Source organism: Lethenteron reissneri, chromosome 31 (assembly GCF_015708825.2).
Source record: "Lethenteron reissneri isolate LAM-NWPU_2019-01 chromosome 31, ASM1570882v1, whole genome shotgun sequence".
Lineage (NCBI taxonomy): Eukaryota > Metazoa > Chordata > Hyperoartia > Petromyzontiformes > Petromyzontidae > Lethenteron > Lethenteron reissneri.
Window position 1 is genome coordinate 9,041,713 of NC_083809.1, and position 26,516 is coordinate 9,068,228.

At 55.0% G+C, this 26,516-nt stretch overlaps 2 protein-coding genes across 2 annotated transcripts in view; one reads left to right on the top strand and one right to left on the bottom strand.

Moving 5' to 3' along the window:
• The first annotated feature begins 4,052 nt into the window (after positions 1–4,052).
• Positions 4,053–14,530, top strand: LOC133349760 (tubulin beta chain-like). The gene is made up of 6 exons (XM_061563478.1): positions 4,053–4,438; positions 5,695–5,806; positions 8,291–8,401; positions 9,343–9,587; positions 10,434–11,036; positions 13,230–14,530. The coding sequence occupies exons 1-6, from the start codon at positions 4,382–4,384 to the stop codon at positions 13,476–13,478; spliced, it is 1,377 nt and encodes a 458-aa protein (XP_061419462.1). The 5' UTR covers positions 4,053–4,381; the 3' UTR covers positions 13,479–14,530.
• A 6,256-nt stretch (positions 14,531–20,786) lies between these two features.
• The window catches only part of LOC133349852 (unconventional myosin-X-like), a 68,926-nt gene continuing 63,196 nt past the window's right edge, over positions 20,787–26,516 (bottom strand). Inside the window, 7 exon segments of the mRNA XM_061563657.1 lie at positions 20,787–23,348; positions 23,566–23,757; positions 24,138–24,791; positions 25,184–25,346; positions 26,002–26,138; positions 26,292–26,471; positions 26,473–26,500. Coding sequence (XP_061419641.1) covers positions 22,965–23,348; positions 23,566–23,757; positions 24,138–24,791; positions 25,184–25,346; positions 26,002–26,138; positions 26,292–26,471; positions 26,473–26,500 — 1,738 coding nt within the window. The 3' untranslated portion in view covers positions 20,787–22,964.

The following is a 26,516-nucleotide window of genomic DNA, read 5'->3' on the forward strand; positions in this document are numbered from 1 at the left end:
ACGGCCCTGCAGTAAACAGTCACCCACACAGACAAAGCTCCCCCGTAAAGCCTTAAGAGACTGTTGGGGCAAGTGCTGTGGAGCGAGCCCTGTGTTACAGCTGGCACAGCGCACGTGGAGGCGGTTGAGGCGGCCACCACAGCCAGCCACCTTTGTCTCCCCACTGGTGACGTTGACACACCACACCAGGTACTCATTTAAGGTCGATTTGACCAAGGGCAGGGCTCAGGACCGCTTTCTGAATATTCCTCGTCATTACTGGTCGTGAGTGGGAATCCAACTCGGGTTTTGTAAGCGCAGTTCGTTCACAGCTCACCACTTCCCACGCACGCACACAAAGAGACATTTGGACACGCACTTGCACACAATATCACTCTCACATACTCTTAGGTTTTTTCGGTAAAGTCACGTAGGTAAAAATAAAATAAATATATAAATAATAATATAAATAAAATAATAAATCTCGACGTTTCGGAGGCAACACAAGTCTCCGTCATCAGGTGGGACCGTCACAGCTAAATTTACTGTATCAAGTGTAAATATTATTTATTTTTATTTTTACCTACGTGACTTTACCGAACAAACCTAAGAGTGTGAATCCTTGCAGTCACGAAAGCTTCAAATCTAAAATCACTCTCACAACCATCCGAGCACTGGTGCCATCTACTCGAATGGCTTTCCAGAAGGCGATAACAGCAACCACGTGAACTTCACCTGTTCCGCCTGTGAGGGATAGAGTGTTTGGAGCCGTCCATCCATAAATGACGTCACGCACTTGGGTGGGGGGGGGTCAGACATTTGTGACGATGTGTGACGAGGGGGGGGGGGGTTGAGAAATGAGACGTCACATTAAAATGCGCAACTTTAAATACATATAGAATTGTTATAACAACACTCCTACAACATCAGAGTGCAGCGCCACATTAAATACGCACTACAAAAAACTATAGTTTAAAACGATTTGAAGCATGTTTTATTTTAAAAATGGAAATGGGTTTTTTTTGGGGGGGGGGGGGGGGCAGAGCTTTGTGACGTCATATTTGAGGGGGGGTTGTCTGACTTTTTGTGACGCCGTGTGACGAGGGGGGGGGGGGGGTCAAAAATCGTCCCAAATCGCGTGACGTCATTTATGGACGGCCCCTTTCCCCCTCGCATGCGTGGGCTCGTATTCTCTGGGTGCTCCCATTTACAAAATAAAAACGCGACACAAGGCCTACACTAATAATAATAACACGTAAACGTTCACGACATCAACAGCAACGTTTCTACAAAAAAACGCAAACGAATCATTTGGCGACGCTGCTGCGTCATTCCTCTCCCTTCGTGTTCGGCTTCAATCGAAGCCTCGGCGGCTCCGGCTGAAGAGGCCACGCGGTGGCCGCCTGGGGCGTTGCGCGCGACCGCCGACGTCTCTGGGTCGAAGCGGCGACTCGGCAGAACCCGAAGCAAACCTCGAAACAACTAAAACTAATAAAATGTTTAAAAATACTTTTGGTGATTTACAGGCAACGCGAGTTGAGCGTGGACAATTAGACCCGTAAAAAAGAATGTTTAACAATATATATTTTTTATGATAGACAGAACCGGCCCTAGACTTTTGGGGGCCCTAAGCAAAATTTGGTTGGAGGCCCCTTTGATGTATGATTTTTTTTCACCCACTCGCTAGCAGTGACTCTAGGGGGGCCCTCTGCTGGCCACGGGGCCCTTTGCAATTGCAAGGGTCGCTTAGTGGCTGGGCCGGCTCTGATGATAGAATATAGTATTGTCATCAGTATGACATACCTATACCAAGTTTGCAGTCGATACGACATTGGGAAGACGGTTGAAATTGAGTTACAAGATTTGATGATACGATAACAGAGTGAGTTAAATAAAAGCGTGTAAAATGTAAAAAAATATATATTTTAAAATTTTAATTATAGAATATAGTCTTGTCATCAGTATGACATAAGTATACCAAGTTTGCAGTCGATAGCACATTGGGAAGTGGGTAAAAATTGAGTTACAATATTTTTTGAGGATACGACAACAGACGGAGTGAGTTAAATAAAATCGTTTAATAGAAACGATCTGTTTCGTGAGTTCATTCTACCAGGTTTAAGGTCCAACTCATCTTTATATAGCTCTAGTTTTCTTTTAGAAGCGAGAGTGGCTATCAAAAATTAGAGCTTCGACGAAGTGGCTTATCGTGTGGAATTTTATAGCGGCCAAATGCTCTGAACGCGTGGATGTTGATTCTAAATGTGTGTGCCGGGGGCGGGGGGGACCGGAGGAACCCGGAGACAAATCCACGCGACCACGAGGGGGGGAGAGAGAGAGACGCGCAAACTCCGAACATGCAGCAGGCGTCAGGGTCGGGATCGAACCCACGAGCTCCTTGCATGGCGAGGTCGTTGACATCTCGCGCCACGCCCGCCTCGGTCTCGACAGGGTGGAGACACCGAGACCGATTAGAAAATGCGCTACCGCAGTTGCTTGTATAAGTGGGAGGTCAACTCGGGTTTGCCAGGGTCACGGGGCAGCGTGCGCTATGAGCACTGCGCGTCACCCACCGCTCCCCACCAAGTCATCGCGCACTCACGACGCAGAAACACCCGCCCACAAATTTCCTGGCCTTTTATGCTTTTATGGCTTTATTTTGGCGATTTCGAAAAGTTTTTTGGTTTGGTCATGTTGTAGTACGGAGTTAAACTGATGGCTTTAATCGAAGTTGTCTTGTGGTTGTTGTTGTTTGACTTGCATCCCACTGGGATTTTTGCACACAGCATTGGTGTACGGTGCTTTTTCTGGAAGATTTTGCAGTTTTCTCCCGGATTTTTCTGTTTGCACATAGCCACTTTAAAATGTTTTCTTGTTCATGTTTTTTTGTTTGTTGCGGTTGCACCCGATTCAAGAGCCGAATGGCTCACAGGGCTATACCAAAAAAATGAAACTGAAATGGCATTTGGCTGCCTGACCAGCCGATTACGTAAGGTGGGTGACATTGTGCCAGAGGGCGACGTCGTGGTGAATGTGAACACCGAGGCACGCGTAACACTTGCACGTGCATTACACACGTGTGTCACGTACGGAGGTGTGTTCTCCAGTGAGTGTCTCTGGTGAGTCGGTGTGCAGGTCACTGGTCTGAATCTGTCCCTGGGGAGTCTATCTGATGAGACAAAGGCGGCCGGGCGTGGTTATGGCCGTGCTGGCTTTCACAGTGACTCGCAAACAACACTTGCATCGACTGCCCCCGTTCAAAGCTACACAGGGGGATATTTGTCCTTGTGTGAGCGTGTGGGACAGAGTGTGTCTATTGTGGGTCTATTGCGGGGAGCGGTCGGGGAGCGGTTAGCGCGACGCTGCGCTGGGAACCCGGCGAGCCGGGTTCGATTCCCGCACACGGCCAACACCAGTGACGATTATCTGAACCGGTCTTGGGCATCCCTTAGGTCGACTCAGCCTCAAATGAGTGCCTGATGCGGTGCGTAAACATCGCCACTGGGGAGACAAAGGCGGTCGGCCGTGGTGCTGGCCACCCACCCCCTCGTGTGCCGTGCCGGCCTTCATAGGTGCTCGCTAACAGCACTTGCCCCTACAGTCTGTTAAGGCTACACGGGGGATCTTTGTCTTTGTGTGCGAGTGTCGCGCATGCAAACTGCAGACACAATGTCCCTGACAGCTTTGCATCAAACATCGCCATCGTCATCACCCCCAACAGCAAACATCATCAACGTTCATCCCTAACAACGAACATCACCGTCAGCATCATAATCAGCCCCCAACATCAAAACATCGCCGTCATCGCGCATTGCACATTCGCCATCACCGCCGCATTGCAGCACGACACATTACCATCACCACCATTACCACCATCGCCCGCGCATTGCACATCTCATCACCACCATCACCACCACCGCCCATCAACACCACCACCACCTCTGCATGACTGATCACCGTCGTCATCCCGGATTGCACCACATCAACACCATCACCAGCATCATCATCACCAGCATCATCACCCCCCCATCACCGCTCTCTGCAATGGGCATGACCCACCGCAACACCCCCATCACTGCTGGTAGCGCCTCCTCCCTCCCTCCCTGCTCCTCCTCCGCGCTGCAGTGAACAGCCGCGCACTTCACATCGCCGCAGATTCTCTTGCTCGACGACCACGGCAGGAGGGCTGGGGTGGTGAAGACGGCGCACATCACCACCATCACCGAGCATCATCGCAGCCGACACGCAGATCCGCGCACGACAGCCACCAGCGCACAACCGTAACAGGGCACGCGACCGAACCGTCGTCTCGACTGACGCAGGCCGGGCCCTCATCTGTCTCTGTCTCTCTCGTCACCTGCGCCCCCCCCGACTCCATCACCCGCCCCGTGACGGCGGCACAATGCGCGAGATCGTCCACGTGCAGGCCGGCCAGTGCGGCAACCAGGTCGGGTCCAAGGTGAGAGAGCGCGCAGCTCGGACTGTGCAGTCCTGTGCAGTCCTATGCAGAGGCCGACTCGCAGTGCTCTGTGCAGAGCTCGAATCATCGAGTGCACAATCCGACCGGCACTCGCGTGTAGTACGGAGCCCGACTCAGTATGCAGTGCACATCTTGACTCGTGTAGACCGGCATAACCCGGCCGTGCTGGATGTGTTGTGATGCGTGCTGCAGTGTTCGCAACATGATCTATCAGTGGTGTATCACGATGGTGATGTGTTACAGTGATGGCGTATCACAGTGATGATGTATCACCATGGTGATGTATCACGGTGGTGATGTATCACCATGGTGATGTATCACGGTGGTGATGTATCACCATGGTGATGTATCACGGTGGTGATGTATCAGTGATGGTGATCTATTACAGTGATGTATCAGTGATGGTGTATCACCATGGTGATACATCACGATGGTGATACATCACCATGGTCATGTACCACAGTGGTGATGTATCACCATGGTGACGTATCACGATGGTGACGTATCACGATGGTGACGTATCACAGTGGTGGTGTATCACCATGGTGATGTATCACAGTGGTGGTGTATCACCATGGTGACGTATCACCATGGTGATGTATCACAGTGGTGACGTATCACCATGGTGATGTATCACAGTGGGTGTGGGTCAAGAGCAGGAGAACGCCCCGATGTATCAGGGCTGGTGAATGCGGCGCGGCGAGCGTGTAACCCCCCCCCCCTGTCTGCATTGTATTCATGCAGCCAATGTCTTTTATTATCTGCGTAGTGTCGCCCCCCCCTCTCTCTCTCTCTGTTCCGCATGCCTCTCCGTTGGCACAGCATTCGCATTGGATCGGTGGCACAATGGTTAGCGCACTTCGCTTCGAACGGCATTTAAAGGGTACCCGGTGCGGTGTTTAAACATCAGCGATGGGGAGACAAAGGCGGCCAGGCGTGGGTGTTGGCCACAACACACCCTTAACTGCTCCTTCATACGTGCTTGCAAACAGCGCTTGCCACAAAAAGTCTGCGAAGGCTGTACGGGGTATCTTTGTCATTGTCTTATTATACGCACAGCCATTTCTGTTCAATCCAGTAATGGATGAGGAGGGTGGGGAGGGGGTCTTCGCCATCGCGAGCGCAGGATCGTGGTGGGCGAAGAGGGGGCTGCTTGACCTCGCCACGTGCGGTCAAACCGGGGGGCGGGCGACAGACGCCTGCGGGCTTTGCGACCGCGTGCTTTGTCGTTGCAGTTCTGGGAGGTGATCAGTGAGGAACATGGCATCGACAGGACGGGCTCATACCGCGGATACAACGCGCGGCTGCAGATGGAGAGGATCAACGTCTACTACAGCGAGGCGACGAGTGCGCTCCCTCGACCCCCCCCCCCCGGGACCCCACCGTGTCCCCCACTGCCCCCCAATCCACCATACATGTGGCCAGGGTCGCCACCCTCTCCCCACTGGAGATCAAACCCAAGGACACGTCTCTCGGGAGGGCCTGGGTGTCTATCAAAACTGTGCAGCGTCCGAAAAAAACCAGGGCGTTATCGGGGCAATCCGGGCTTGACAGTTCCTGCCATTCGATACACAGCTGCTTGGGATGGCCCGGGTCAAACTCAAATCTGGTGGCAACCTGAGCACCAACTGCAACCGGGCAGTTCGACATCCTGGGTTCGGGCTAACGAGATGACGACCGAGACACCGGATGACTTACGCCGGGGACGGGAACCTTTTCCCTCCCGAGGGCTGGAGAGGGCATTCAAGATAGCTATGGCGGGCAACCACACAAGACGCACACTCACACACACCTCAGCCATTATCTGATGATGATGATGATGGGCAAAATACTGAGGGCCCGTCGTGTTTCTAAAGTGCACAGTGAAAAATATTCTTTTCCAGTAGCCGATTAGTGCTGCCGAGATGCTTGCGGTGACAGGTAAATTATTGTTTGCGCGCTGTTTCACAATGGTAGGCCTCGTGTGGCCGGTCAGGCCATAGGTTCCTGTCTCCTGCCCAAGGGCCCCAACAATGAGGCCACGGTTCTGCATGGAGACCGTGAGGGCTGCAGGGTACGGAGCTGCCCGAGCTACAATCCCACGGGGTTTGAAGAATTTCCCCACACAACCTCGACGGTTCTATGATTAGCATCACTATTATTATCATGGCTAGTACCACAATAGCAACAGTACCGCCATCGCTAGCATGAGCACCACTAGCTCCATCATCAGTATCACATCACCAGCACAAGAATAATGCGTACCACCATCATCAGAACCACCTTTTTGCACCATTACCAGCACTCTAACTAGCAACAGCACCACCATCACCAGCAAGAGCATCACTTAAATTATGAATAACACAACCATCACTCACACAACCATCATTATCACCACTACCACCACGAGCACAGCTAACATCGCCTGCAGCAGTCACCAGCAGCAGCAGTGTGTTGAGGCAGATGCGGTGTGCAGTGCTTGTCAAGATGCCTGTGACCCAGGAGGGAAAATGGCTCCGCAAACTCCAGAACTGAAAATCGGCCAAAATCTGAAAAGGCAAAATTCATTGCTATGGGAAGGAGGGGTGGGGCAGGGAGCAGTTTGCGGGCAGAGCACGATAGCCAAATAGACTCCAGCCCGAACCAAAGAGCCAACTGGCATGAGGACTACCACTGACAATGCCGATTAGCCGACCATTCACGAGGTCTTCCATAGTCCCTAACCCTGCCCAATATTAGCAAACCAGACACTGGTACTTGCCCTCCCACTGATCTTAATCCTAACCCCACCTATGGACCCCTCCTTGTCAAACGCCACCTACGGCACTTTGCCCGGGGCCGTTTTTCACCGTTTGTTCACTTAAAAATTTATATAAACAACGATCAGTAAAGTTTAACACGTAGGCTTTCGTGACCAATATCATCCATGAGAGGTTTTCTTTTCAACCCAAAAAAACCTCTATTATGAACGATCAGTAAGACAAAATATTAAGACTAAAGAGAAACAAAACAACTCAAACGTTCCGTCGAATGCCTGGGCCCGATTTCTCAGTACGTGGTGACCCCACCAACGCTCCGTCGCCGACCGGGAACGGTGCCTGTTGCTTCTAGATTTGAAGCTTTCGTGACTGCAAGGAGTCATACTCTTAGGTTTTTTCGGTAAAGTCACGTAGGTAAACATAAATAAATAATGAATACTTTATTATAAACATTATAGAAGAATAGAAATAAAATAATAAATCACGACGTTTCGGAGGCAACACAAGCTTCCGTCTTCAGGTGGAACCGTCACAGCACGATTGCTGTATCAAGTAAAGAGAAATCCCAAGAGACCCGACCTTGTATATATACTGGCTGAGGGGGGAGGAGCCAGGATGGGCCACGGGAGAGGAGTTGTTATGATAAGGTTGGTACGGCTGCGGCTGCTGCTGAACCTGAGCCAGAGGTCGCAACCGGGTACCCGATACCCGTACCCTACCCGATACCCGGCTACCCGTACCCGGCCGGGTACGGGTACCCGTTTTCGACCCTGGTGCGGCCGGGTACGGGTACGGGTAGACCGTGAGTTACTGGTGAGTCACCGTTTGTCACTCATTTCCCAACGTCTTGTCTCTTCTCACAATTCAAGTTCCTGGAATCAACCCACCCGCGCCTGCAACATGGCTTCATCCCAGAGGTCGCAATTGGGTACCCGATACCCGTACCCTACCCGATACCCGGCCGGGTACGGGTAGGGTACGGGTAGCCGGGTAACGGGTAGGGTACGCGTACCCGTTTGCGACCCTGGTGCGTACGGGTACGGGTAAGGAATCAAAATCCGTTTGCGACCTCTGGTCCCTCCCGTTCGCGCAGGTGGCAAGTTCGTGCCGAGGGCGATCATGGTGGACCTAGAGCCGGGCACCATGGACGCGGTCCGCTCGGGTCCCCTGGGCCACATGTTCCGCCCGGACAACTTCGTGTTCGGTAAGCTGGGTGATGATGAAGGGAGCGGGACAATGGAACCGTTTTGGCTACCAACAAAAACTTACTTGAAAATGTTGACATCAAATCGGCTAACGTAACCACTTCGTTCATACAACTGCTGTGCTGCATGGGTGTCACCGTGTTCGTGGAGGGCTCATGCCCGTAACGTCGGGCAACCTGTAGACATTTGTAAGAGATCAGACTGCTTATGAGACTCAAAAAAACGCGCGAGATATCGATGTCTGGTCTACGAATGTGCACAGGACACACAGGACTCGAATGATCGTGTGGGCTCCTACAAACGGGCGCACTTGCCTGTAAGACAATGTGCTGCCCCGCTTGTGTAACAACAACAACAATAATAATTTGACTCGGGAAAACCTCACCAAGTCTCAAGACGCCTTTTCAAGAGGGTCCTGTTTTGGTCATTACCATCATTGAGTATTTAGTTGGATGAAAACGGAATACGGACCAAGGTAAAAACCCACCTCACAGATAAGGGGATAACGCCTCAAGATCCTCACAGATAGATTCAAGAATCCATTGCTGTGTACTACCTTCTCTCACCCACCGCACAGCCCAAGTCAGTGGCGCTGCTGTCGAGTGTGCTGGTGGTGCGACTGCGCCGACGCCCAAAGGCCGGAAGGATCCAGGGGCCGGGCCATAAAGAGGGAGGACTTTGAATTGGGGGAGCCATTCCATTCATTCCTTGCACAGGGTCCCATGCCCATCAGGCGACGTCACTGGATCAGGCCTGCGAAACCTGGCATTCACCTGGCATTCACCTGGCATTCCCCTGGCATTCACCTGGCATTCACCTGGCATTCACCTGGCAGCCATCCCACAGTGGAGTCGGCGAGTGTCGGCAACTCGGCTCCCCGGGCCGATGCCGCTCATCGGCGCGATGCCGCTCATCGGCGCGATGGCCTTGTGCCCCACAGGCCAGAGCGGCGCGGGTAACAACTGGGCCAAGGGCCACTACACGGAGGGCGCGGAGCTGGTGGACTCGGTGCTGGACGTGGTGCGCAAGGAGGCGGAGAACTGCGACTGCCTGCAGGGCTTCCAGCTGACGCACTCGCTGGGCGGGGGTACCGGCTCGGGCATGGGCACCCTGCTCATCAGCAAGATCCGCGAGGAGTACCCCGACCGCATCATGAACACCTTCAGCGTGGTGCCCTCCCCTAAGGTGAGAGACCACTAGTGCTTTAGCTACTGGCACTATAACCCCGACCGCATCATGAACACCTTCAGCGTGGTGCCCTCCCCCAAGGTGAGAGACCACTAGTGCTTTAGCTACTGGCACTATAACCCCGACCGCATCATGAACACCTTCAGCGTGGTGCCCTCCCCCAAGGTGAGAGACCACTAGTGCTTTAGCTACTGGCACTATAACCCCGACCGCATCATGAACACCTTCAGCGTGGTGCCCTCCCCCAAGGTGAGAGACCACTAGTGCTTTAGCTACTGGCACTATAACCCCGACCGCATCATGAACACCTTCAGCGTGGTGCCCTCCCCCAAGGTGAGAGGAGAGAGCGACGAGGTGGAGGACGATAGTACCGGTACTATAACCCCGACCGCATCATGAACACCTTCAGCGTGGTGCCCTTCCCCACGGTGAGGGGGCTCTAGATGTAATACTATTGGACTGTGGCGCTAGCGGGCTGTGGTACTAGAGTACTGGACACGATCTGACGCGTGTAACGAGCGCCGGTCTTGAGCCATCCCTGACACTGCTGCTGGCGTCTTCTCCTCGGGCAAGGTGAGGAGACACCGGGGGACTGTGGTCAGTGACGCGAGCATTAGCCGTACCCCCCCAAGTACTGGACCTGACACTCGCACTGACACAGACTACTCCGTGACCACGTGCGCTGCCGAAGGCGAGAGGCTCTGGGGTCGTGCCCTAACAACAACGACAACATTAACTCGAACGATAACCCAGGCCCGCCCGACTCTAGCCCCGACCTCCTGACCTCCACGACGAACCCCCCCCCCCTTCTCCACACTCGATGGAAGCCGTGCCGCCCCGCAGGTGTCGGACACGGTGGTGGAGCCGTACAACGCGACGCTGTCGGTGCACCAGCTGGTGGAGAACACGGACGAGACGTACTGCATCGACAACGAGGCCCTCTACGACATCTGCTTCCGCACTCTCAAGCTGGCCAACCCGGCGTACGCCGACCTCAACCACCTGGTGTCGGCCACCATGAGCGGCGTCACCACCTGCCTGCGCTTCCCGGGCCAGCTCAACGCCGACCTGCGCAAGCTCGCCGTCAACATGGTGCCCTTCCCGCGCCTGCACTTCTTCATGCCGGGCTTCGCGCCGCTCACCAGCCGCGGCTCGCAGCAGTACCGCGCGCTCACCGTGCCCGAGCTCACCCAGCAGATGTTCGACGCCAAGAACATGATGGCGGCGTGCGACCCGCGGCACGGCCGCTACCTGACGGTGGCCGCCATCTTCCGCGGCCGCATGTCCATGAAGGAGATCGACGAGCAGATGCTGAGCGCGCAGACCAAGAATAGCAGCTACTTCACCGACTGGATCCCCAACAACGTGAAGACGGCCGTGTGCGACATCCCGCCGCGCGGCCTCAGCATGTCCGTCACATTCATCGGGAACAGCACCGCCATCCAGGTAGCGACGGTGACTTCGCGACGCGTTGTCCGGCCCTCCAACCCCTCCTCCTTGTCATCGGCCACAGATCACTGTGGTCCACAGCTCCGTACTCACTCATCGCTGTGGTCTCTCTCCCCATCGCTGTTAAGAACGCAACTCTGTCGATAATGCCAAAGGTACTTCTCGCGTGATAAGGGACGCGCGACTTTACGAAAACTATGACATGCTTAAATCTTGATCTAAAGCTTTCGTGACTGCAGGTATTCATATTCTTGGTTCTTTTGGTAAAGTGACGTAGAAGGGAAATAATAAAATAATAGTAATATTTGATTATTTCCCTTCTACGTGACTTTACCGAAAGAACCAAGAATATGACATGCTTCTTAGCTGTGTGTACGGTAGAGGCGGTTACCGTGCGTCACGTGTGTATTTGTCCGTTCAATGCAGAAACAAGCAGAGTCGATTGCGACGCGGTGGCGTCGTGGGCCGTCGTAGTTGTTGTTGTTGCAGCACGTGCGGTGTCTGAATCTGCGTCAAATCGATGCATCCCTGCAAAGGGCGCGGTAGCGACCACTGTGAGGAACAATATCATACTCTTTGGGTCTTTCGATGAATTCACGCAGATAGAAAAATAATAGATCACGACGTTTCGATCGCAACACAGGCAATCGTCTTCAGGTGAGAGACTCACCTGAAGAGAGGGTATGAATTCCTGCAGTTACGAAAGCTTCAAATGAAGATTGAACAATATCTCGCTTGTCCCCCCCCCTCCTCTCTTACGTTTCCTTTGCGTGCTTCTACCGGTGTGCTATTCTTGCCCTGATCAAGCCTCTCTCGCGATGCCTTTGCTCTTTCTAATTTAGCCTGCATCCTCCGCTGCTTGTCAGTGGCCATGCCAAGCATGAATAATCCCTTTCCCCTCATGATTCACCGTCAGAACGAGCACCTGCGCCGCCGTCTTGGGCACCGGCTAGATTGTGTCCTTGCCCGAGCGTTCTTCATTGTTGTGATTTCACCTTGTGGCTGTGAGGCACTTCCGTCAGGTTCACGAGAGCGACAACCCAATGCGTATGTTCTACCCCCCCACACACACTTTAGTGATCTTGCAAATCCAACGCGCAGGGTGCCATCTGAGTTTAGTTCAGGAGGCTAGAACAGACTCGTCTGGACGAGAAGATTCCTAGACCCGGCCAAAAACAAGTTTGAGAAAGCTTGCGACGAGAAGCATGACGAGATGATAAAACAATGTACGTTGAACTTCTTTAGCACCATACGTAGCCAACCGTGATAATCGCGGATGTGAGAATGATGGTGATGATGGACCGGAGATTCTTATATTGATAGTGGAATATTTCTGTTAAAAGTTGCAAGGCTCCTGAAATAGTTGAAATACCAGCTGACCTGCTCTAAATGTCTCTCTCCGTGCTGCTCTGTCCCTTTGAGCCCCACTCTGTCCCTGTGTCTCTCATTCTACGTCTCTGTCTCGCCGTATGCTTGCATCTGTCTCTGTGTATTATGTCCCTCTGCATGCCCCCCTGCTCCTCAGTCCCCCCCCCCCTCCGTCATTGGCAGGAGCCATTCAAGGGCATCTGCCTCTTTTGTCCGTTTCCTCCGCGTCTAGCTCTTCGTATCATTTATTTCTTGCCGTTTTTTTCCTTTCTTCGTGTGTGTCTGTGCCTGTGTACGTGTCTCTCACTGCTTGCCTCTTCCTCCGTAGTGCTCTCCGTGTCTCTCTCTCTCTACGTCTCCCTGTGCTTGTCTCTCAGTGTCCATCTACGCGTCTCTCTCTCTCTCTGGGCTCCACCCGAGCATCGGGACGGCTCCGCGTGGTGCCGCCGCGTCGACCCCCACGGTTGCCAAGCGACCCCTGCGGTTGCCAAGCGACCCCCGCGGTTGGCAAGCGACCCCCACGGGTTGCCAAGTGACCCCCACGGTTGCCAGGCGACCCCCACGGGTTTCCAAGCGACCCCCACGGTTGCCAAGCGACCCCCACGGGTTGCCAAGCGACCCCCGCGGTTGGCAAGCGACCCCCACGGGTTGCCAAGCGACCCCCACGGTTGCCAGGCGACCCCACGGTTGCCAAGCGACCCCCACGGGTTGCCAAGCGACCCCCACGGTTGCCAAGCGACCCCCACGGGTTGCCAAGCGACCCCCACAGTTGCCAAGCGACCTCATCTGGCTCTCCTCTGGCCTCGTCCCTCCCCTCCCCAGGAGCTGTTCAAGCGAATCTCCGAGCAGTTCACGGCCATGTTCCGCCGCAAGGCCTTCCTGCACTGGTACACGGGCGAGGGCATGGACGAGATGGAGTTCACCGAGGCGGAGAGCAACATGAACGACCTCGTGTCCGAGTACCAGCAGTACCAGGACGCCACGGCCGAGGAGGAGGAGGGCGAGTTCGAGGAGGACTACGAGGAGGATGAGGCAGAGGAGGAGGACGCGGCTCCGCACGAGAGTTACTGAACATGGGCGCCGCCGTGACGGATCGAACGCGACACCGCCACCCAGGCCGGAACCACGGCGATCGCATAGCTCCACACGTAGTCCCACACCATTCGCTCGAGCCCTAACCCATAGTCAATAGTCAACCCCGTAGCCTGGCCCAAGCCATACGGCCTTTATCAGAACCGTAGCCTGAACACAAACCCTCTCGCTAGCCCGAGCCATGAACCCAAGCCAGACACTAGGCCTGACTCATACAACAGATCTATCCCGATCCACAGGCTTCATAGAACCATAGCTAGCCCACACTCAAAACATAGCACTGCCCATGACACTAATCATAGCCGACTGTAGCTTTTCTCACAACTAACATCAATAACACTAACTTTAGCTGTAGTGCTACCATACTCCACGTCCACAGTGCTAATACGGAGGCACGGAGACAATACCTGAATAAAGAACGAGACCCCTAGGCTTAGGCATAGGCCTCGATTGAATTATCGCCCTCGGATAACTCTAGCTGACGTTGAACCGCTAGGCCTAGCGCTCTCCCTAACCTTGGTACAAGTCCGTATCCAAAACCCTCGGCCCAGGGTTCTATAAGGGAGCCTGTGGATCAAGCGCAATGTTAAGGCCAGTGGCTTGGTACAGTAACCATGCTTCAACATCTCGCAGCTGCTGTGCTCTGGACCAGAGCCCGAACCCCGTCTCTAATCCCGACCTGCCCCGTCTCCTCGTCTCCCATGCATGGTCGCAGTGCCCATTAGCACCATATCACTTTGGTCTCCTGGGATCTACAACCATTTCCCATTGGTGGTGGCAACAGTATTATTCAGAGTAGCAGCAGCAGTGTGTTTTCACCGTGACTCCGTTGTGTGTTCTTTTGCCAATCTCAGATAATGAATGAAGACCTTGCTCCCTCTCACTGTGCGTTAAAGCCCCCACTCCCTCCTACCCCCCCCACCCCATTCAGCTTATAAATAAAGCCTACGGTGTAGGTTCGGAGCACCACCATTCTCTCGTAAAATGTCAAACGGCACCGTGAATAAACGTGCGGCTTGTGCACACGGCCACCACGCGGTGCGTCCTCATCACTCGCCGTGCCAACTGCAGCCGCACGTGTCTCGCTGCTGTCCATGGTACTGCGCGCACTCGGGGTGCCCCGCCTACGCTGGGTAATCGATAACGGGCGGCGGGGGTTTCGGCCCCGCTTCACGTGGCTGCCTCGGCAAGGTAAGGTAATTTTACCATTTTTACCGGGTAAAAGGGTAAAGGTGTCGACATGCCAAGGAGTAAGGTAAAGGGTAGGGTTAAGGTAGCTCGGAAGAATAACCCGGTAGGGTAAAGGTAGCGCGAAGAATTACCCGGTAAATACGGTATCTTGTTTACCGCTAAAAGCTCCGTGGTGCAGTCCGTAGCCTCCTATTTAATAAGTAATATTGAAAAAAAAACCTTTTTTTTTAAACACGCTTTTATGAAATGTACTAGTAATGGCAGAACTCCACGACTCCAATTACAGCCAACGTCAGTTGAGCGTGGACAATTTGACCCAAGCCGATACATAACATTTAAAAAAAATCTTTAAAAACAGATATTTTTATGATAGAATATAGTGTTGTCATCAGTATGATATAAGTATACCAAGTTTGCAGTCTATACCATATTGGGAAGTGGGTTAAAATTGAGTTACAAGCTTTGATGATACAACAACAGTGAGTTCAAAGAAAGCGTGTAAAATTGGAATCATCGAGAGTATTCTATATGAATAAAGCGCTCTACCTAGCATTGCACCGTTATAAACCTTGTTCATGTGTCGTAGTACCCCAGTAATTACCCTGTAATCGGGTAATGTGTATGGGGTAAGGGTAAAAGGTAGGGTAAAGGTAGGCTCGTTGCTTTTTACCTTACCTGCTACAGGGTAAAAGGTAGGGTAGAGTGATTGTATTGTGGCAAGGTAAAATGTAAGGTAAAGGTAGGCTTGTTTTTTTACATTTTAACTTTTACCTTACCTCGCCGAGGCCTATGGCTGCCCGAAGTCCAGCGCCGAGGAGGCGGCGAGGGTTGACGGGTCGCCGCACGGACGCTGTGAAACTCCCTTCGCCGTGGGCGGCGAAGAGCAGCCGTACCCTGGCACGCCAGTCGAAAGTGGTGCCGCAGAATGTATCGGACTTCACCTGTTCCGGCCGCGTGAGATATAGTGTTTCCCCCTCGCACGCGTGGGTTTTCTCCAGGTGCTCCGGTTTCTTCCAACGTGTCAACACTCATTAATTGGTCAATCACGCCTTAATACATAGAGGACTGTGGAGCTTGGGCAATTGTTGGCTACAGCTCACGATTTGGCTGCTGCCTTCCCGCTTGCCTGCAGTTCATCCTTGTGCCCAATTCGTCCTCCGTCTTCTGCGCGGAGGTGGTGCGCGACAAGTCTAAAGCGCGTTGCAGCGTTCGCTCTGCCCATGCGTATAGAGCAGGGATGCACTCACCAGAGCCACTGCATGCAAGGACAACGCGTCACTGCTGTGGTTTTTTTAAAACTGTATTAACGCACGCACACACACACACACACGCGCGCGCGTTAAGTGGTTGGTTCGGTGTAAATACAGAGCACCGCACGCATCCGCAACACAGTTCACCACCAACACCCTCCTGCGCCTCACGCGAGGCCTGGGCTCGAGTCCCCCCCCGGGCGGTGCATGGCACCAAACCTCCGTCCGAGCCGCCCCCCCCCCCCTCCAAGCCTGTCGTCGACCCGAGCGTGGCCCCGTGGCACGCACGGCGGTGCCGGCATGGCGGGGATCGGTGTCTGATCTTAAGGATACATCCAACAAATGTGGGCCTGGATCTAACTTTTCGCATCACGACCTAACGGAGGTTTTTAACACGTAGGCTTTCGCGACCAACATCATCCGATTCCTCCTGCCTGAGCATTACATCGCGTCGATGCGGACCGATACAAATTCGACGCCATCGTACCTGAACGACGCAAAGACATTCTGCGTGTTTTTAATCCAAAACTCACGTGGTGGTTGAGGGGCCCACCACGGCAAAACGTCGCGAGTTTGGGTTCCCTGCCTCGTGGCAGCAGTTGCCGGAGAGACGCACACAGAGTGGACACACGGGAGGGGTCAGATCACTCGCAAAGGAAACGCACAAGAACCCTTTCTGACGAGTGTCACAGCGGGCGGTAACGCAGCAGATTGAAAACGTTCTTCTTTAGGCGCATTGGTTCGTTGCTTTTCATTGTCGAGTTCAGGTTTCCTAATCAAGGCACTCCTCCCCTCCAATCTGCTCGCAAAGAAACGAGAACGCAGGAGAAGCCGACTTGCTACCTCCCCATCTGTGGCGTTACCTCGGCAGTAACCCTGAATAAGAGAGTTGGTCCCCCACTTCTTTAAATGGGGGGGGGGGGGGGGTACCCACGACCCTAGAGCGAGCGGCTCGCGACGGGAAGGTCCTGAGGTCAAATCCTCCGGGGTCCATATCACCACACTTTGTGCGGAAGTCAACGAGCGAGTGCCCTATGGATGAACTTACCCCGGCCACACGAATGTGGAATCACACCGATGACACCGCTCATCTTAACAGGCAATCACTTCTGGGCCACATTCCTCGCGGAACAGGGACGAGTCCGGGGCGGAGGGGCGGTGTCAATGTTGGCACGGCTATCGAGACGTTGCCACCACGACGCCTTCCGTGGTGGCTCGCGGGGCAGAGGAGGATCGGAGCGGCGACGAACGCCGGCTCCGGAAACACCGCAAGCGCTGCTGGCCACCACCACCACCGCCTGCGCTGACCACCACCACCACCTGCGCTGACTACCACCGCCGCCTGCAGGCAGCTTGGGTGGAGCCGGCGCGTGGCGCCGTTCTCCTCCGGACTCCCGAGTCCGGCCTAAGGCACGAGCGGGCTAAGTTGCACACCACACGCACACTGTAGACACGACGCACACTGCAGACGCGACGTACACTGCAGACACGACGCACACTGCAGACACGACGCACACTGCAGACACGACGCACACGACAGACACGACGCGCACTGCAGACACGACGCACACGACAGACGCGACGCACACTGCAGACGCGACGCACACTGCAGACGCGACGCACACTGCAGACACGACGCACACGACAGACACAACACACACTGCAGACACTACACACACTGGAGACATGACGCACACTACACACACTGCAGACACTACACACACTGCAGACACTACACACACTGCAGACACTACACACACTGGAGACATGACGCACACTACACACACTGCAGACACTACACACACGACGCACACTGCAGACACGACGCACACGAGTTTATAAAAGGCGAGGGCTGCATGAAGCCCAGGAATGTACAATGCATTTCTTAAGTGAAGGCACTTTGGCAGGGCCCACCGTGATTTCCAGGGACTGGGGGATTCGGGGACCCTGAGGACGCCCCTCTTCTGTCACTCGCTTTGGACGCACTCTGAACCCCGGGGTCACGCCATCCAGCCTCTCAAAATCAAAGTCGGGTGCTCGAAAGAGGGCGGTCGGTGCAGGCTGCAGGGTTCTGACCTTTGTCTGCGTGGAGTTACCGGACAGCCTTACTCGACATCTGTAAAGCTTTCGTGACTGCAGGGATTCATCTTCTTGGTTCTTTCGGTAAAGTCACGTAGAATGGAAATAATAAAATAATAAAAAATACAATCCTGCATAATGCACGGGCATATGACTTTAAACCCCCCACCAAACTCCCTACGCATTTCACAAGTAGTAATAATCGCATATCTGCATTTCCCATATGACTTTAAACCCCCCGCCAAACCTCCTACGCATTTCACAAGTAGTACTAATCGCATATCTGCATTTCCCATAAATATGCTAATTTCCTCTTGATATTGAAATTCTTTTGTCAAGGCGCTCTTCCCCCCTCCATCCCAGCTTAAATAGACGCTCCAAGCCTGGGGTGTGTCGTTCAGACTCTGTCCTCTCGATAGACCTGTTCTCCACCTGAAGACGGCTGCTTGCGTTGTGGCCGAAACGTCGTGAGAATGATTTATTATGTTTTATTTTTATTATTTTATTATATCCATTCTACGTGACTTTACCGAAAGAACCAAGAAGAAGAGCTTCACAGCTCATCGGATTGCTCCGGTCTAAATAAAAATAATGATTTTGAGTTGGAGTATCTGCTTCCGCGTGGGGGGAGGGGGGTTTCTCTCTTGCTGGCCATCCTGGGTTTCTCCCCGGATGCAAACAAATACCCAGAGGAAGGAGTTGGGGGGAAAAAACGTCCAGCGTGGGTATGAGCGAGGTTTTTTCCCGGGGTAAATAAAAAACGAAAACCGGGAAATGTTAAATTATTTGCCGTCTTGTGAAATAACAAAAAAACAATAACACCCTAGGAGGCTGCAGAATCCCAGGACGAATCAAGTGTGAGAATGGTACCAGGCTTGCAACTCGGCTCCCCAAAGACAAAGATCCCCCCGTGTAGCCTTGAACGGACTTGTTGGGGATAATGCTGTTAGCGAGCACCTATTAACAACACCGGCACGACACACGAAGGGGTGGGTTGGCCAGCACCACGCCCATCCGCCTTTGTCTCTCCCCAGTGGGGATGTTTACTACACGCGGAACCAGGCACTCATTTAAGGCTGAGCCGACGCAAGGGGGAGACCGAGGATCGGTTCAGATAATCGTCAGCAACGTTGGCCGCGAGAAGGCATCCAACTCGGTTGGCCTCTCCCCCTCCACACACACACACGCACGCGAGTGATAACAAACACCGCAAGCATCGACACGGCACACGACTAACACTAAATCTGCACGGCCATGCAGCTCCGACGATACCGGGTCACGGGACGGCTCCGCCTGCAGGCCGTCCCAACACGAAGGCCATTGTCACGACACGCGCACGGGGTTTCGGCATGAATTCCCATCGTAAAAGTCCGCGCATCAATGCCCAACGCAAGGTCACAACAGCAAGGCACCGTCACAACACGCGGTCACAACCGCAGCGCCGCAGATTAGGGTGGTTTTTTGTTGTTTTTACGCGCGGTTGCCATCAGTGCCGGATTAATCTAGTGCGGGGCCTGTAGCATATGTTATTAAGGGGCCCTAAATAACTAAAAAACTAATTAAAAAACTTGCAGTAATTGTATTTTTCATTTGCTATACAGCCAGATAATACGACAAATCGATAACCTTGAACACCCAATCGTTCATAAAAGTTGAAGGCAGTATAGTACTATAGTAATAGAGCCAGTGCAGAATCACGGAACCGGAATTAATAGCTTGAAAGCATTTAGCGCAGGGCCCTTGAAAGTGCGGGGCCCGTAGCATTTGCTACTTTTGCTACTAGGATAATCCGGCACTGGTTGCCATTTCGCTGCACGTGTTCGCGTGACAGATACAACTCTGTGATGTGACACCCCCCCACATACACACCCCCGAGGGGGGCCCATTCAGAACTGCGTACCGCTAAAACCACAGCGAGAACGTTACAAAAGTAAAAACAAAAAAACAAGAGGGAGCCATTCGCGGCCACCTCGTTCGTCGTGATTGTCAGTTGCGCATGGATTCTCGAATCTGATGAAGGGGGGAGCTTTGTGTGAAGCGTCCCAGTGGCGTGGCCTCCAACTTGGCGGCGCGTTACCGCGGGCAGCAGGTTCCCCGCTCCCCGCCGCTCTCTGCGGATAAAATGCGACGCCTCTTTGGGGCCTCCGTCCGGAACGTTCCCGTACGCGGCTTCTGCTTCTCTCTCCCCCCCCCTCCCTCCCTGCGTCGAGCTTAAAATAGGCGTCCAGATCGACTCGGTCGATATTTATGATTTTGTAGACCCGGATTCAATCCCCCCGGGGGGTCTTTCTCCTCCATTTGGAAAGTCGAGGGATTCGGCATCTTGGGGCCCCGATATCTGCGCTCCTATTTAATTTATTTTGCAGTCGAGGAATGCCCCCAGCGTACTCTCCGTTGGGAATCTCTCCCGGACACAGCTTCGTGCACTCTCTGTAACGCGGTGACCGGAGCCGAGGCCAGGAGGGATCGTTCTTGATTTGAAGCTTTCGTGACTGCAGGGATCCATACTCTTTGGTTCTTTCGGTAAAGTCACATAGGTATAAAATAAATCACGACGTTTCGGGCGCAACACAAGCGTCCGTCATCAGGTGGGAAAGCATGGACTGCTGCTGAGGCAGACTGTTTTAAAAGGTTCAGGAGGCCGCTCTCCTATCTTACCTGATAATTTCTCACATTAACATCACGAGCCCTGGCCACTTCTTTATGGCCCTTGCGCTACACCCATTTCAAACCTTTCAAAACCGTCTGCCTCAGCAGCAGGCCATGCTTTCCCACCTGATGACGGACGCTTGTGTTGCGCCCGAAACGTCGTGATCTATTTTATTTTATACCCACGTGACTTTACCGAAAGAACCAAAGAGGAGGGATCGTCTCGCGGGCGCCTCCTCACAGCCTTGGCATCACTTCCTTTTCGCACGGTCACAACGGACGCGTCTCGCTGCGGGCCCGAGCATTTGACTGGCTCTGGTCTCCGCTCCTCCGGGTTGTGCGGACGACGACGACGCGGAGTGAAACGTCACAGTTCTTGGTTGCGCGGTGACTTGTGCCGCGATCGGGTAGCACGAGTTGGTTTCGTCCTCTTGTGGAGTGGGATAAATGTACAAGATTGTCATCGAGACGTCGTTTCCTTGACGGGCGGTCAACGTAACGGTCACAGGTATTGCATGCCCCGTGGGTTTGGCATTAAATATTGTACTGTGTTTATAAACATTACTCATTACTGCATAGTGATATTGCATTGTACTTAATAATAATTACAGCCTTTTGTCAATCCACTGCTGGATGAAGGCCTCCCACGTGACGTCAGTCACGGGGATTGTTTGACTATACAGATCACATACCCGCCCCAACTGGACATCTGTGAAAACGAGCTTCATAGCTCATCGGATTTCTCCAGCATAAATAAAGATTCTCACACATTGTCCAACGCCGTTCTACCGAACGCGTGTTTCGGCAATACGCGGTGCACTAATTGAGGTACGTTTTTTATCCTGGACACGGTGGGGGGTGAGGGGTGAGGAGTGGGGGTGAGGGGTGGGGGTGTGGGGGGGTTGAGGGGTGGGGTTGAGGGGGGGTGATGTTCCAGGTGTAGGCGGTTTGACAACGCCGAAATACTCCAACCCCTGCCGCTTCGAAAAGTCGTGCGGGGTCCGCTTGCAAGTCCCTCCAGCGCCTCCACCACCAACATCGTCGCCGTCTTCCCCTTCATCGTCGCCATCGTCGTGAGTAAAAAAAAAAAATTTCGGTTTCACGTTTTAAAATTTAGTTTCACGTCCCAATTTTCTTTCACTAACTGTGTACATTACTAACGTGTGTGCGTTACTAACGTATGTGTGCGTGTGTGGTTTTGCTGTGATACCAAACGGGCGAAAATCGCGTGGAAACTATAAGTTAGTGGGAGGAGGTGATAATCTCCATCATCATCATCATCCATCGAAGTAACATTTTAAAATTTCAATTGTTTCATTCTATGTTTAAATATCTTTTATTAAATTCTATTTACATGTGTCTTTTTTTTGCTACGTTATATCAAGTCGGGGAAATCGTGTAGAATTAGCTAACAACGAGGGGACGGGGCGATAACTTCAGAACCCAGGGACGCTACCCCCCAGTTCTCCCTTGAGGCCGATCGTTTACTGACCGCGGTTTTTCCCAACGTAACCTCCGACTCCCCCGGCACGTTGGGCGAGGTCCGACTCGACGTTGAGTGTTGATGAAGGGGGGTGGCGAGAACGTTCTGCTGCTGTTGTTGCTGCTGCTGCTGGGCTTATGGGCTTCGCCACCAAGACGCGAGCCACAGTCGGGAAATCGAACTCAAGTCGCTGGGTTCACTGCCCCACCCCAGCAAAAAAATCGCGTTTTTTTTACCAACCTGAAAACATTTCACACACGCACGCACACACGGCGTCAATGTCGGAGGCGAAAGCACTCGCAGAGCCCCGAAGCATTATCTGGCACGCTGGAAGACAGCGCAAGAGGCGACTGCGCCAAGTCCCGGTCCCTCACCCCGCCCACCGCCAGGGCCACCCCACCACGAGATCCCTTGCGACGCCGAGGGGCTGCGCCCCCACCACGGCCGTCCCTCACGCACGCGGCGAGCGGCACACGATGCAGGCGCCAGGCCCCCCCCCCCCCCCCCGGGCACCGGGGTTTCCGTCGCGATCCCCGCTGGGGGCCACGTCGGGCCTTGGCGGCGATCGGACGGGCTCCCTCCAACGCGGGGGAAGACCGACGACGGTCGCGGATCGCCGAGTTAAAGGCCTTTGAAGGTGCAGGAGCTGGAGAGGTCAGCGACGCTGGTTCGCGACGAGCTGCGTGGGGCCTGAAGACAAGGTGGCCTTTAGCATCTGTGGCCCGGGTATCATGGCGATCCGGAGCGATTGTTTGGGGTCACCGTGGCCTGCGGATCCTCGGGGATTTCGCGAGAGACGTTCGGCATGTCTCGTCAGAGCAGGGTCTCCTTCGTGGAGCGGACACTCCCCCCGGATCCCCCACTCCTCCTGGGCCCCCCACTCCCTCCGAGCCCCCCACTTTCTCTAGTTCGCCCGCCGCTCCCCGCGGAAGATTCCCCGCTCCTCCCGAGCCCCGCGGTCCCATCGGCCGCCACGGTCACCCCGCACGCTCCCCCGGGGCTCTCGCCGATCCCCGCAGTGCCCACGATCTCCATGGGGATCGCGCGGCCTCCCATCCCCACGAGGCCTTCGAGCACCCCGAGTCCCAGGGAACCGGCCGGGACCCCCGAGGCCCTGGCGTCCCCTGGGCGGGTGCCGTAGCGGTCCCGGACGATGACGTTGATGTAGGCCTTCATCAGCTTGGCCACCTCCACCACCTGCAAGGGCAACAACCGCAGCGGTCAGTCGCCTCCTTGCCACTTTTCTGTCGCTACCACAGTGGCCGCTCTTCCCGTGAGCTTCACTCGTTGATTCCTCCACCCGTGCTGAGGACTCGGCCTCTACACCATTTCATCTCCCCCATCGTCACTGCACTGTGTCCGACCACCATCACCGAGTGAGCGAGCGTGCTTGCGAGCGTTCGCATGCGAGTACCTGGGGCGTGTGGAAGAGCATCTCGCGCTCCATCACCACGATCTTGTAGGTGTTGTGCAGCGGCGCCCCGAACGACAGGATGTTCTCGTAGGGGAACGAGTCGAGGGGACTCGGCTCGCCGCGCCGGTACACGGACACCGCCGTGGCGCCCACCGCCAGCCACAGGGAGCACGGGAAGCCGCCCTCCTTGCACTAACGAGCAAAGACAAAGGTCCCCCCGTTAGCCTGTAATGGACCGTCGAGGCAAGTGCTGTTGGCGAGCGACACCTCTGAAGGGCGGCCTTTCCCACGTGGTGATGTTAGACGCCACGCCAGGCACATAGCGCACAGAGAGAGAGAGAGATGGGAGAACAGCAGATATTGATACGACACAGGCGGTAAGGCATACACACAGAAATAAAAAGACAAAGGTCCCACATTTAGCCCTTAACAGATTGTTAGAGCAAGTGGCTGTAAGAGAGCACCTTTGAAGGGCGGCACAGCACACGAGGGGCTGGGTGGCGCCACACACATACACACAGGGGGAGCGGCGGGTGGCGCGTCGGGCGGTGGGAAATGAAACGAGTCGCTACCTCGACGTCGAAGAGCGTGGCGCCGTACCCCGACCACTCGCGCACGAGCGCCATGTAGAGCGCCATGGCTCGCTCCTGCCCCACGCCGTGCAGCCGCCGCCACTTGTCGACGACGCCGGCGCGCACCGCCTGCTCCTCCTCCTGCACCCACATCTCCAGCGCCGGCGTGGGCGCCTCGCTCGCCGGGCCCGCCGCCTGCCCCTGGCTGTGCCGCCGCTTCGAGTTGGCCCCGGCGCCGCTCGCGCCGCCGCCGCTGCTGTTGCTGCTGCGCCGGCTCCGCCGCAGCGTTCCGTCCAGGAAGCTGGAACGCTTCTTCTCCGGCGGCGGCGGCGGTGGCGCCATCGGTTGGGGCTGCAGGGAGGTGACTTTGGTGGACTGAGTGACGCGAGCCCTGAGGCGGGCCAAGGGGTAGATGTCTTCCAGCGGGGGTAAGGGGGGCAGGCCTGAGGCTGTCGGTGAGGAGGCCAAGGAGGAGGAGGAGGATGATGAGGAAATGGCGGACGAGGAGGGGGAGGAGGCGGACGAGGAGGGGGAGGAAGCGGGGAGCGAGGCCAGCACCAGGTCGCCCAACGCGTACTGCAGGCGCAGCGCAGACAGCTGCTGCAGCGTCTCGTCCGGAGCCGGGAAGTGGCCGCTGATGACCGTCTCGTGGGCCTGGGGGGGACGCGCGGCGTTAACGTCAACGTGACATCACCATCGCCAAAGCATCGCCATCACGACATCGCTGCAATATCACCCTCACGGTGATATCACCATCACCACCACCACGACAACATCACCCTTAAAATGCCGCGAGGAAATCACCAGAACCAAATCGGCATTGTCATTGCTCCTCCTTTCCGTTGAAGGAGCACAGACCACAGCGGGTTCACTGTGCGGTCCGTCGCGTGGGTTGCATGGCCACGGCGGGTTCACTGTGCGGTCCGTCGCGTGGCACTCCTGTGGCTGTGTCTCTGATGAGGATGCACACACACCCGATAACGCCGGGCCGTTTGCTTATCGTTGGAGTGACCCGTGCATCGGAAACGATGACATCGCCGTCTCACCTGCTCGAACATGAACGCGAACTCGACGCTGTCGGGCGCCACGCTGTGCGTGTCCAGGAAGCAGTAGAGCTTGAAGTAGAGCTGAGCACCCTGGCCCCCCACACTGCCCCCCGCTCCTCCACCAGGATCCTCCACCTCCCGCAGCCCCCGCTCGTCCGCCAGCCTGTCACGCACACAAAGACAAAGACCCTCCCGTGTAGCCTTAACAGACTATTTGGGGCAAGTTCTGTTAGCGAGCACCTATTAAGGCCGGCACAACACACGAGTGGGTGGGTGGCCAGCACCACGCCCGGCCGCCTTTGTCTCCCCAATGGCGATGTTTTTACACACCACACCAGGTACTCGTTTGAGGCTGAGTCGACCTAGGAGAGGCCCAGGACTGGTTCAGATAAATGTTACTGGTGTTGGCCGTGAGCCAGAATCGAACTCGGCACGCCGGGTTCGTAGCCCAGCGCGGCTCACCGCTACACTACCGCTCTGCACGCACGTATACGCACACACACATACACACACACACACGCACACACACACAAATACACACGCACGCATGTATACGCACGCACACACATGTACACCCATGCACGCACGCACGTGCACACGAACGCACGCACGTATATATTACGTGCGTTGTTATTATTTGTATCCCTGTTGTCATCATGCTCTTCTCACAATCCTCCTCCCGTACTCGGAGCATTCAGCAAAGTGAGAATAATAATAATAATATCTAGTGTGAAGTCGTTGTTTTTTGTATATTGTCTAGGCTTTAAACGAGAATGACATTCACAGGAGCGATGGGGGGTGGCGGTCGTGAAGCGCACCTCTCGAAGCCGGCGAGCACGTCGGCGACGAGGGCGCGCGCCTCCACGGCGCGGTCGGTGCCGTCGCGGCGCTCGAACAGAGAGAACCAGTTCCGGCTCTCCACCATCGCCAGGCCCCGCAGCAGCTTCTCCACCACCTGGCCACGCACGCACGCGCACGCGCACACGGACACGCGAACGTAACGTGCACCTGCTGCCGTGCGCAAACATCATCGTCGGCGTTCGCAGGCGGTCACTGACGGCGCTCGCCGCGACGACGCGTCGAACCGTGGCGCTGAGGGGGCCCGCACCTCGCCGGCGGTGGTGTAGGGGTGCACGGAGATGCGGCAGGCCCCGCCGCCGTGGCAGTGCACCGTGGCGCTCATCTCGGCGCGTGCCATCACGGCGCGCAGCTCGGCACGCGAGGGCACCGCCTCGCGCGGCCGCGAGCGCCGCAACGCGTCCTGGATGAACGCGCAGAAGAGGTCCAGTCTCCGAGCCGGCGTGATCCTCGCGCGTGCTGCTCACGCGCGGAC

What these genes read in the sequence shown, in the direction of transcription:
- LOC133349760 (XM_061563478.1), top strand. Translation starts at nt 4,382, where the DNA reads ATGCGCGAGATCGTCCACGTGCAGGCCGGCCAGTGCGGCAACCAGGTC. An exon ending in GCAACCAGGTCGGGTCCAAG is followed by an intron (nt 4,439 to 5,694) that starts GTGAGAGAGCGC and finishes TTGTCGTTGCAG; the next exon opens with TTCTGGGAGGTGATCAGTGA. An exon ending in CTACTACAGCGAGGCGACGA is followed by an intron (nt 5,807 to 8,290) that starts GTGCGCTCCCTC and finishes CCGTTCGCGCAG; the next exon opens with GTGGCAAGTTCGTGCCGAGG.